Source organism: Nothoprocta perdicaria, unplaced genomic scaffold, assembly GCF_003342845.1.
Source record: "Nothoprocta perdicaria isolate Ctin4 unplaced genomic scaffold, notPer1 scaffold_306, whole genome shotgun sequence".
Lineage (NCBI taxonomy): Eukaryota > Metazoa > Chordata > Aves > Tinamiformes > Tinamidae > Nothoprocta > Nothoprocta perdicaria.
The window spans coordinates 322380-334610 of record NW_020455540.1 but is presented as its reverse complement, the minus strand read 5'-3'; the positions used below and the strand labels follow the sequence as shown (position 1 = coordinate 334610).

Below are 12231 nucleotides of genomic sequence, written 5' to 3'. Positions count from 1 at the left end.
GGCCGCCCCCGCAGCTGCCTGCAGCGTTGTCCTGGTCGGTGGCTTCTCCACAGTGACGATGATGATAGGACATGAGGAGGGGTCTCTGGGTGGCACCGGGGGAGGCTCAGGGTGGACACTGGGAGGAATTCCTACATGGAAGGACTAGGCAAGCACTGGAASAGGCCGCCGGGGAAGCGGCGGGGTCCCCGTCCCCGGCAGTGCTGAAGAAACGTGTAGGTGAGGTGCCTGGGGACGTGGTTTAGCAGGCAGGGCTTATGGCTGGGCCCAGCGATCTTCAAGGTCTTTTCCATTGGTAATGATGCTGTGATGCTTGGCTGTGTGTCACACAGATCTTGGGCTCAGCTGTGCAGGTTCCTTCAAGTCATCATCTTCCTGCTTATCTAGAAAAAACGATTTCCATGGAAGGCTTCTTCCTCTTGGCCCCCTGTTTGGAAGTCCCTAGGGCTTTGGCACGACTCACTCCCTGCACAGGCTGACTTTCAAAGCGGGAATACCGCCCGAGCCCTGCGTGTCCAGGGGAGCAGTGGTGCTTGAAGGTCCATCCCGGCCGCCGCTGACCCTGGGTGTTTGATCCGTGCRCGTGCCCGGTTTGCTGCCGCGTGCCGCGAAGCCCCAGCCCCGTGTGCTCTGTTGCAGAGGAGCTGTACGTCTCGGAGCAGGAGGGCAGCGACTGCACTGGCGATGGGACGCAGAAGAAGCCGTTCAAAACCGTCCTGAAGGTGGGTGCAGGAGACAGGGGTGCTGCCCGCTGGCAGTTCCCACGGCCCCYGCCGCGAGCCCCTGCCACAAGCAGCCGGTCTGCTCGGCCACGGCCTGGCTCTCCTTGCCTCGATGGGTTTGCTTGCTCGCCATGCCCTCCATTCTGTCCTTTTCTCCCCCTTTTTAGGCTCTGATGACAGCAGGAAAGGAACCGTTTCCCACTATCTATGTGGATTCCCAGAAAGAAAATGAGGTATTGCAGCGTTAGAGCTTCCATTTGAGTAGGAATTGCTTTAATGCTTCCTCTGTGTGAAAGGAAACAAATGTGATCTCTTATTTTCTGTTGTCTCCCTGGATTCATCCAGAGATGGAGCATTATTTCCAAGTCGCAGATGAAGAATGTCAAAAAACTGTGGCACAGGGAGCAAATGAAGAACGAGGCCAAGGAGAAGAAAGAGGTAGGTTGCAGCTAGTGCCAGGTGGAGGAGCACCGGCATGGAGCCTTTCCCTCCCARCTCCCACCCCCACAGGAAAACCTGCACTCTGGTCCCCTGGTGTGGTTCTTCTTTATAGGTAGATATTTGCCATTCGCCTGTATTTAGATAGGACAAGCAGATGGCTGAAACTGGATGAGCTTAGTGTGATTGCGGTGTGTTGCCTGTAGACTTCCCAGGAGGAATACACGGGGCTCCTGTGTGTGGTTTCCTGACCTGATGAGAGGCTTACACAGTGAGCTGGGCCCTACGGGCCATGTCAGAGCTTTGCGGGCGCCTCTTGTCTGCAGCCTGTGTTAGAGTCTCTGGGAGCTGGGAAGCATGAGAGCCTTGCAGAGCAACTGGCGATCGGAGCAATTGTTTAATAAAACTTTAACAACCAGGCAGAAGATCTCTTGAGAAGAGAGAAGAACCTAGAGGAAGCCAAGAAGATTGTTATCAAGAATGACCCTAATCTTCCAGAGCCAAAATGCGTGAGTAAGACGCAGTGTACTGATGCATGGCCTTAGTTGCAGCCTCTCCTCTCTGCAGACCTTGGTTCYGACCCTGCTTGGTGGCAGTGGCAGCTGTTGAAGGCTGCTGTCTTGGTGCTAACCAGAAATGTCATCTTGATTTTCTGGTTGCCTGGGTCTTGCCTGCCAGCTCATGGGCTTCATTGTTTTTTGGTTTTTCAATAATCACAGCAGTTGATTATTCCTGTGGTGGATAGTGAAAGAACTCTAGTAGTTAGAGAACATAAGAATTGCCCAAAATGTCTCAACAACTCCCATGGTTATTTCTACCGTAACAGGGCTGTATAGGCCTTAATTTAGCAAGTAATAGGTAGGTGTGCTGCTTCGTGGTGCTTTGTGACAGGCCCTGTGCCGGCCTTTTGCAGTGCTTCACAGCACCTCAAAGCAGTGCCAGGGCATCATCCCCAGGTTACCTGGTCATTTAGTGTGGTTTGGAGTTCTGGTAATACCTGAACTTCTGCTCCTCAGGGCTGGGCTGTTGCACGTTTGATTTCTCTCTTTGGCCAAATGCAAAATGGGTTTCTTGACTGAGYGAGGGTGTCATGGCTCCCGCTCCATAGCACAGTGTGAAGTCTGCAAGTGTCGTCCAAACATGCTGCTTTGATGGGACTGGATAAAATGCTCCTTCCCTCCTAAACAGCTGTTCTGTGTTGACAGCTGGGGTCATATTCTGAATGGAACTTTCCTYGAGGTGTGAGGAGGAGGTGTTTTGGGGAAGGAAGTGTCGTGTATACCTGCATTTTAAGTATTTATGTGGAAAACATCATCTAAATGCAGATTTCCCGTTCTCCAGTTGATTGCGTTTATTCCTTGCTGCGCAGGTGAAGATTAATGCTCTGGAGGCTTATAGAGGGCAAAGAGTGAAGATCTTTGGCTGGATTCACAGGCTGCGTAGGCAAGGTAAAGCACCACCTCTTGAGTGTTGCTGTATGTTGTTTATTACCTGTGTRATAAAAAGGAACAAAGTCAGTAGCTGTCAAAGTCTGGAAACTTGATATAAAGGCTGTTTACTTCCTCCAGAGGTTTTTAACCATCAGTTAGATGTCCCCATCAATGTACCAAACTGGCACCATCGAAATTCTGCATAATCTGTGAATATGTAGAAATGTCTTAGTCGTRGTGTATGAATGTGTGCAGGCTTTTTAGCCCAAAGCCTTTGGAATGTTTGATTTGAAGGCCAATCCTACAGAATATTTTGTAAAAGACTTATTTGTGTTTCATTTCTTAACAAATTGAAGAGCTAGCTAGCATCTGCTTTGATAAAATCAACAAATCAGTATCTTAGTTATATGAAATGACGTAACAAGTACAATGGGTAGTRCTTTCCAAAAGATCAATATCCTAGTTAGGAAGGTGGCATCAGCTGGGGAGTGGGAGGCTTACATAAAGCTTCCTAGTGTAGGGCCAGAAAACTCTAAGCTGCTTTTTGTATTCTCTTGGGATTAAAAATACATAAATTTGGGAGCTGTGACAAAGCTGGTGCTGGCTTCATTTGGTAGGCATGCTGGGGACGGCCAACAAAGCTGGTGCTGGCTTCATGCTTCATCTTTGTTCAGCTGTGCAGAATGCAGCTCTGCAAAGGGCTTCTGTAACTGAGCTGCTGCTTTGGTGTTTACCTGGAGCGTCTTCTGCTGGAGTTCCTAATATCATCACAGTCTTTCAGTGATAATCGTTAGCTGCGGTATGCAGCTTCTTGGGGTGGGTCTGTTCAATGGATCAGTGATTAAACTCAAGACTCTCTGTTTTTAACTAGGAAAAAATTTGATGTTCATTGTTTTGAGAGACGGCACAGGATTTCTGCAGTGTGTCCTTTCAGATGAACTGGTAAGCTGTGGTGATGTAATTTTGTTTATCTGTTTTGTCTCTAAATGAATAAATGAAGAGTTCATACCTACCTCTTTTTCTTTTATATGGACAACTGGAAGCCCTCTTAAACCTATTGATTAATTCCTAAATTTTGTTAACTGTACTGCCAGTACATTTTTTTTTTTTTGTAAACGTGAAAACTCCTTGGAAGTGATTGATTTAATCTTGTCTGTGATTCCAGTAGATTTCACAGGATCATTTTTAATTTCTCATTTTCCTAACGGTGTCTTTGTTTGGTTTTTCTCCATAGTGCCAGTGTTACAATGGGCTGCTGCTGTCCACGGAGAGCAGCGTTGCGGTGTACGGCGTGCTCAACCTCGTTCCCCAGGGCAAGCAGGTAGGGCCAGCCCGGACTCCACACTGGGCCCAGTTCGCTGGGAATTTGCTTAAAAAACAAATCAAAACAAACAGGAAAAAAAAAATGCCCAACCCTGAAACTGCTGCTGTCACCTGCAGTTCTGTGTGTGTGAGTTTGCATGAGACAGAGMGAACTAAGTGACTGTTCTGCTTTACCTTTTACCTGAAACAGTTTTCTGCTGATGCATCCTGTAGATATTTTATAGGATATATCAGTGTAAGGAGACATTACATTATGACATGGTTTTATTTTCTCTGGGAAAGATGATGAGTAAGTGTGGGATTTTTTGATGTTGTTGGTTTTGTTTGGTTTTGTTTTTTAATGAGATCAAGAGATGTGAGATTTGTTTTGTTTTTTAATGAGATCTCGAGATATGCTTATAGACTCCTCACCAGGGCGCTTATTTTAAGGATATTCTTTTGTCCACCGGCACAAGAGTATGAAAAAGGGATTCTGTTAACTTTGTAACACCTTTAGAATGGGGGACTCGGATTGGTGACTGGGCAGATGTGTTTTTAAGCCTCAAATTATGATGGTGCTTATGCTTCATACCTCATAGTTGAGATCTGCAAACTTACTGTTCAGAAAATTGAATCAGGAGTTAGGGCTAACGCCACTTTAGGTAGCTTTCTGTGAAGAATGACTCCTGAAAAGGTTTCAAATTGAAGGCAGCAGAGAAGCTTTCAGGAACCCTTGTTTGTGACAGACTCAATAGATGTCTCAACACGCAGGCCTTCGTCAGGTCATTTATGCAAAATTACTGTGAAGTTTCTGTCATAATAACTGACAGAGGTGACTAAGACAAAAGTAAATGTGCATCTGTGTTGCAAAAATTAACTTGTGATGCAGCAGCAAGAAAGCTGGATACAGATTTGTTCTGTTAAATCTCAGTAGTCTTTTTTTTTTTCAACACATGGATTTTTGGTAGCTAGTTGTAATGATTTTTGATTTTTGCTTTTTTTTCTGAAGGAGAATGCAAAGCAGTAATTTTGAGCTTTGCAGGAAGATGTACATTTAATCTGTTCTATAAGCTTACCCCTTCCTTCGGGCATCTGCTCAAAACTGTCATCAGCTAGAGAAGTGAGAATTTGTTTTCCTTTCTTGATCGAAAGATAGCAGGGCAATGCATCTGAACAAGAATGTGTCTGGGAGCATTGCTGCACTGTTTCAGACAGATCATTTGGTTGTCTTTTTAAGGCATGGGCTGTTGGCCGTCCCCAGCACGCCTACCGAATGAAACTGGGACGAGCTTCATTTTTCTAGTTCTCCCTGCCACTCAGATCTGTCCCYGTAAGCTCTACCCAAGGTTAGGGTGACAAGCTCAGCTCAACTGGAGTCTCTCGTTTATCACAGAATGGTTGAGGTTGGAAGGGACCTCCAGAGGTCCTACTCCAGCAGGGACACCATTTTTTCTTTATGTTTTCTTGTCTTGYCACAGCAGTATAGCAAGGATTTCAGATCTTGAAAACACCAGCTCTGTACATTGTTTACAGCGAGTCAAACATCTGTTGATTCAAATTTGTAAAAATGCATCTATACCTTGAAAAGAGTGGGAAGATGCTGGGGAGAATGTATTTGGGGGAACAGAAACCTGTTCTCCTGTGCCTCACACAGGGAGCTTCAGTTCTGTAGCCCAGGCAGCTGGAGAGGGCTCAGCGGTGGCAGGAGTCCCCTCTTGCCGTGTGCTGGGCCACAGGGTGAGGGAAGTGAGTCAGGGAGAGGCCTCCCGCCTCGCCGCGCTGGGACCCGCTGCCTGGTGCAGGGCGTTGCCTCCRGCTCTGCCGGGTGAGCTCCGAGCTGCCCGCGTGCGCACTCACCTGCTGCTTCCCCTCCTGTGAGCTAAGCAGCCCCTTTGACTTCTGCGGGAGTTTGCCCCCCAGGGTGGCTCTCAAGTAGTCCRAGGAGCCGAGGATTTCCAGTGCCATACTGCAGCTTTGAGTCGGCCTTGTCTTGTCGCACACGGCAGGAGTCTCGCTGTGTTTGTGGTCTGATACCCCTAGAGGGCTGCAGAGAGGTACTTTGTGCCCACAAAAACTACCCTAGAATGGATCTGCTTGTGGTGGTGTGGGAGCCCTCTGAAGGACACTTGGTCCAACACCTGCTTGAAGAAGAGCCAGYGTTAAGCCAGGATGTCCAGGGCCTTGTCCAAACAATTTAGTGAAAATCTCCAGGGGCGGAGACCATATGGTGCCTGTAGATGCATGCGCTAGAGTTTGTCCATTGCCAATGTGATTAATTTGTTCTTTATACCCCACTGAAACCACTTTACTACAGTTTGTGAGTGTTGTCTTTTTGCTGGATACACCAAGAAGAGTCTGGCTCGGTCTCCTTTGCAGCTACCCGTAAAGTAGCTGAAGCCCCTGCCCGCTTAGGATTCCTTCCTGCTGAAAGCGCCCAGGTTTCTGATACGTTGTACCTGAGTTTCTGATTTGTTCTGTTTATCCTCTCATTACCTGGCAGTTGTGCTCAATTCTTCAATTAAGGAAGATGCCTGGTGGGTTATGAAGGGCGCTTTTCAAGGGTGGTGGGACATAGCTGGTRTGACTCAGTTGTGAAGCAGGCACTTTCAAGTAGCTGCCTTTAGAAGGGCTTGAGCATCTTTGGTTGACATGGGCAGGCTTAGCATCTCTGTTAAGATGCCACATGGTGACATCCAGGTGACAAAAAGTGACCTACAGTTGTTGCCACTCTTCAAATTGGCAGGCGCCGGGCGGCCACGAGCTGAACTGCGACTACTGGGAGCTCATCGGCCTGGCCCCGGCCGGCGGGGCCGACAACCTGCTCAACGAGGATTCCGAGGTGGACGTGCAGCTCAACAACAGGCACATGATGATTCGGGGAGAGAACATGTCAAAAATCTTCAAGGTGCGCTCCGTGGCCGTGCAGGCCTTCAGGGATCACTTCTTTGCCAATGGATACTATGAAGTAAGTAAATTTTCCTTCTCAAATGACTTTTTTAGTCTCCTTTCTTCAGAKCTATCTTGATCTTGGAAGGACTTTACATAGACTCCCTGGTAGACCCAAAATGAACAAAAGAAAAAAAATGTTACTTGATTGTTTTTATAGACATAGCCTGAAATCTCCAAAGATATGTAGACCTTTCTGGGGCATATGAACAGTACAGCATGATTCAGAGAAACTTATCTACTCTTTTTGGTACATCACTGCTCTTGGGTGTTGTTGCTGTCAGTGTCCTTAATTCTGCACCGAAGTAGTGACAGTCCCGTTCTTCCACAGGTGACACCTCCGACTTTAGTCCAAACCCAGGTTGAAGGAGGCTCCACCCTGTTCAAGCTGGATTATTTTGGTGAAGAGGCATACTTGACACAATCATCCCAGCTCTACCTGGAGACCTGCATTCCGGCACTAGGAGATGTTTTCTGTATTGCTCAGTCGTACCGAGCTGAGCAGTCCAGGACACGCAGACACTTGGCAGAGTATGGAGAAAATGCACATTTGTTATATATATGTGTAAATGGAATTGTAAGGCAGGGAGGCAGCAGGGAGTTGGATGGTGGAGTKTACAGTGAGAAGACAGTAGTGGGAATAGGGAAGGACTGAGGAAAGGGACTTGGGGCAGCATCTTGTTTTGGTGAATGGCCAGCAGGTCCTAACATGTTGATATTTACTGAACAAAGACTTCGGCTAAATGTAGCTAGTATGTTTTTTTTAATAAGTTTTATCTATTTAGAAAATACATCTGGAAGAGTTTTCATTGACATTATGCTTACCACCTTATTTCCTTTACAATTTAGAAGCGAGAGAAAAGAAAAAGGGAATAAAAGAGGTTCCTTCKTTTTGAGGCTTTTTTCATAGCTGAAGATAACCTGCTTGTGCATGTGTTTGTGATGGTGTGACCCTGTGTTTCAGGTACACTCACATTGAAGCTGAATGCCCTTTCATAAGTTTTGAGGAGTTGCTGGACCGTCTGGAGAACCTGGTCTGTGATGTAGTGGACAGAATCCTCCAGTCACCTGCAGCAAGTCTCCTGCGCGACCTGAACCCGGTAGGGAACAGCCATGAATAGACTGGAAGACCTGATCTTGTGATCAGCGTGCCCATCCATGTGGGAAAACTGGGGCCTGTCAGTGAACTCTGCTTTAATTCTCTATCCACGTCCAGTGACATGGGGAGAGTGATGGTGCTGCAGGGCTGGTGGCTGCTCCCGGGAGAAAGTGACTCTGGTACGAGGAGTTCAGACCAGCTAGATGACCAGCCAGCTGCGTGCTGGGATTTATTGGAACGTGTGGAACCAGTGGAACAAACACTTGTCCCAGAGCTCATAATACAGACCTGCTGGCCCTTGCAGGTTGAGCACAAGGGAGCAGTGACACAACTTCAGTGTTTTACTTTCTGTTGCAGAAGCTGTAGCTCTAAAACTGTCCTTGGTGTCTCTGCAAAGAATGCTTGCAGTCTGTTAAAGCCACATTATCTCTGCTCTCAGAGGATATATAGATCTAGTTGTTCCCAGTTGTTTTGATTTATTTTCCTCATAAACCATGTTTTTACTGCTGTGTTCAGCTTTAAGTTTGGGCTACGATGGAGGCAGGAGGTAGGAAGTAGCACAGGCACGAGACATCACAAAGGGGCAGCTGTGGGAAGTGCTGAAACGGTCTGTGTGAAGTGAATTCCCCAAAGGAACCAGCCTGGAAGATATTTATTTTTCCTTCTCCTGCCATCTTTTCCAACGTCTGTTCTGTGATCCTCATTGGGTAGAGAGCTGTGTTTRGTTCTTGCTGCTCTGAGCTTGGCCTTTAGTTAACATGAGCTGSAGCCGTGTATGTGCTTGTCTGGAAGTGGAGTTGCTGGTCAATTAGAAAAACATCTTTTGTAAAGATAGGCTCCTAACTGGTTTCGTGTGTGTTGCTGTTTGCAGGGCTTCCAGCCCCCGAAGCGCCCTTTCCGCCGAATGAACTACGCGGATGCCATCGCRTGGTTAAAGGAGCACGACGTGAGGAAGGAAGATGGCACCCACTACGAGTTCGGGGAGGTAAGTCCCTCTGAGGGCAGAGCAGACCCAGTCCCCTGGTGCCAAGGGGGCGACAGGCAGTGCCTGGAGGAGCAGAGTGTTCCCGTGTGACGCCGGCCGCACGCAGTTAGGGTGGTGCTGGTGAGTGGAAGCCTGGTGCCCTGTAAGTCCCCATGGTTTTGCTGCCGGCCTCGGGCTGGGCCTGCCGGGGCGTGCAGGGATGTTGGGTGGCACTTGTGCTGGGCAGCTGCAGGCGGCATTTGGGTTTTCAAGTGGCGTCCTGGTATGCTGCCATCAAACTCTTCCTGCCCCTGTCAGTGCTGCATCCAGCAAATCAGTGTTTGCCTGGGTGGAAAACAAGTAACCAGCAGGTGCAGCTGCTTTTTTTAGGAAAGCTCAGTATTCAGAGTTAACTAGAGCCTAAGAAATGTATGTTGGTTACCGTTGGCTGACCAGGTAWACCTTTGGGGACAGGAGGAGTTTTTAATAAAACAAACAATGTTTGAGGAGCTGTGGTTGCCCTGCTGCTTTGTGTCTGTGTAACTGCAGCATTGTCCTTTCCGTGTCCCCAGTTTTAAGCACTGAAACTGCTGGGTTTATTAAAACGAAATTTCTGATCATAGACTTTGCTGGATGTTTCACAATTTATCAAATTTTGTTTGGGAAACTTCAAAATAGTCTTATGGCTGTGACTAATCAGTTGAGTTCATTAATAAGTAACTGTACATACATAACAAGGAAGCACTTAAATGCCAATTTTAAGGTTTGTAGAAAACAGTTTTGGGGATTTAGGCTTTTCAGTGTTTACTAGTCATTTGGAAGGTCTCCCTTCGGGTTATACTTTTCATAAGCTTTCTCTCTAAAACATTGGCATGATTATTTCTATAAAGTTTCTTGAATTCCTCTAAGATGCGTTTGACTAAGAATTTACGTGCAGTGGGTGAACGTGTGGGTGTGCATGGTTTGAAACCATCTCTTGTGTCTTTCCTGCCTGATGTGTTGTGGGACTTGAGGCTTTGTAGAATTCTTGATTTTAAATATTAACAGAATCTCCTTTAATTGTAGGATATTCCTGAGGCTCCCGAGCGATTAATGACAGACACCATCAACGAGCCCATCCTCTTGTGTCGATTTCCCGCAGAGATCAAGTCCTTCTACATGCAGCGCTGTCCTGAGGATTCCCGCCTTACGGAGTCTGTAAGTCAGTGTCTTATCTCATGCCACAGGCCCCTGAGCAGGAATGAGTAAAAAAATCCAGAAAAAAATCAGAAAAAAAAATCAGAAATTCTTCCAAACTTGATTTTGAGGGTCTCTTGGCATGGCTTGTTTGTACTGAAAGAAAGAAATGAAGCAGCTTTGAAGTGCTTGTAAATAACCTGAAGAAGGTACCCGTCTGCCTGTGGCTGTTTCAGACTGTTGTCTGAAAGCAGCTGTATGATGGCCAAGACGAGCAAGTGTTGCTCTTGGTGGTGCTGCCGCTCTCTCGTCTTGTAGTTCAGGGGTGCCAGGAGGTCTAGACAGTCCTTTGGGGAACCTGGTCAGGTTAGCGTAACCCGACCAGCAGGCTGGTGTGGTGGGAATTGCCTTCCCTTCTGCCCTTGGAGAGTTGAAACGACGTGGTGAAGTGTGATGGAAGGGAGCTCTTGCACGAGGCTCTTGTTCCTTTCGTGCACCTTCTGCAGACAGCTGGCTGGCGCTGGCTTCACCTCGTGCCGTGTGTTGCAGGTGGATGTGCTGATGCCCAACGTCGGTGAGATCGTTGGAGGCTCTATGCGCATCTGGGACAGCGAGGAGCTGGTGGAGGGCTACAAGAGAGAGGGCATCGATCCCACCCCCTACTACTGGTACACTGACCAGGTGTGTGAAGCTGCCCTGCCTGCCAGGGAACGTGGTGCCAGCGCTTTTAAAACTCCTTTTAAGGTGACGATGAACTCTCTTTAAGTCTAAATTGGAAACACATTTGCTGGCCACACGTAGGCGATCGCTTAGCCGTTTGCAGAACATGGYGGGTAGCAGCTCCATTGCATTGCACTTGCTCTGCTTGCTTACGGGTCACTGCATTAGAGGGGAGTGTGCTGCCCTGCACCTCCTGCCTGTCCTGCACGGCCCCTGGGAGCCCYGGGGCTTCAGGTGAGGACAGACAGGGCTCTTCAGCCTCTGCCAGTTGTAGCCGGTGTAACCAGGGGAGAAGAGGGCGAGGCTGAAAACAAGTCATTGTTCCCCTTGCTTTTCCTAGTCTTCCCCCTCAGAAACTGAGCACTTCTCACCTGGGAAGACCGTAATCCAATTTCTCTACCATTCATCCAGAAAATGTATTTTTTCCTGCTGATGTGACTTAGCTTGTTATTTAGGCAATAACTGCATGCTTTGATCTCCCTTCATTTCCCAGAGGAAATACGGTACCTGCCCGCATGGTGGCTACGGCCTGGGCCTGGAGCGCTTCCTGACGTGGATTCTGAACAGGCACCACATCCGGGACGTGTGCCTGTACCCGCGCTTCGTGCAGCGCTGCCGCCCGTAGCCGCCGCGGGACACCGAGCCGAGGGCTTGGGAAAGAACCACTCACTCCACCAGACTACRGCCAGCCTGAGAACAAGGCTTATCGCAACCTGCTGTTAATGCAATCACTAACTTAGCTGGGAGGGAACCCTTTTCAAAGGAAAATGCTATTCAGTAACTGGAAGAATTCTTAGGAAAAAAAAAAGTTAGGTGCATATGTGCTCTCAAATCACCATAAAACAAAGATCCCGATAAGCTGGCATTTTAAACAGAAGACGTGCTTTTCCATTTCGTTCTGGTGATTTATGAACAAAATATTTGGGGCATTTAATTTTTTTGACCTCTGTTTTCTCTTTTATGGTTTCTTGTTGGAGAAATCAGAGTATCAAGCTCTTTAAATTCCCAAATGCCTTTGAGACTGTTGCGACGATGTTATCATCTATACAGCTCAATGGAGTATGAGAATAAATATATTAGGTATTGCACTTTTTAGCTTCTACTGCTTTTAATGAAAGGTTTTTTTGAGTTGAGTCAGTAGCAAGGTACCTGCTACTGAACATAAAATTCCACTGCAAGAGAGCTGTTCTGCTTTTCTTCAGTTCAGATTATTTATTGAGGCTGAAGGTGAGGTACGCTGTGCTGGCAGAGCGGGACCAGGCACGCCACCCTGCTGAATTGCTGTTTGGAGAGAACTCTTGGCTTGTGAGCACCTTGTCCTGTGTGCTGCCTTCGAAGCTAAGGTTCTCTCCTCTGTTTCAAACAAGAAATGGCTGATTGAAGACCCAAAGAAACTGGGAACTGTGGAGCAGAGCTGGTTTCCAGCAGCTTCCC

At 47.6% G+C, this 12231-nt stretch overlaps 2 protein-coding genes across 2 annotated transcripts in view; both read left to right on the top strand.

Annotated features, from left to right (window-relative positions):
- ATP8B1 (ATPase phospholipid transporting 8B1) overlaps positions 1 to 896 on the top strand; it is a 29264-nt gene extending 28368 nt beyond the window's left edge. Inside the window, exons 29-30 of the mRNA XM_026042528.1 lie at positions 640 to 799; positions 890 to 896. Of these exons, the coding sequence (XP_025898313.1) occupies positions 640 to 799; positions 890 to 896 (167 nt within the window). The remainder of the gene's footprint in view (positions 1 to 639; positions 800 to 889) is intronic.
- Positions 636 to 12099, top strand: NARS (asparaginyl-tRNA synthetase). Its single transcript, XM_026042513.1, has 14 exons — positions 636 to 722; positions 890 to 955; positions 1068 to 1160; positions 1580 to 1669; positions 2530 to 2608; positions 3462 to 3532; positions 3825 to 3911; positions 6636 to 6857; positions 7170 to 7369; positions 7803 to 7938; positions 8809 to 8922; positions 9967 to 10098; positions 10627 to 10758; positions 11291 to 12099. Exons 2-14 carry the CDS (start codon positions 896 to 898, stop codon positions 11420 to 11422), a joined length of 1548 nt encoding a protein of 515 aa, XP_025898298.1. The 5' UTR covers positions 636 to 722; positions 890 to 895; the 3' UTR covers positions 11423 to 12099.
- Positions 12100 to 12231: the final 132 nt, after the last annotated feature.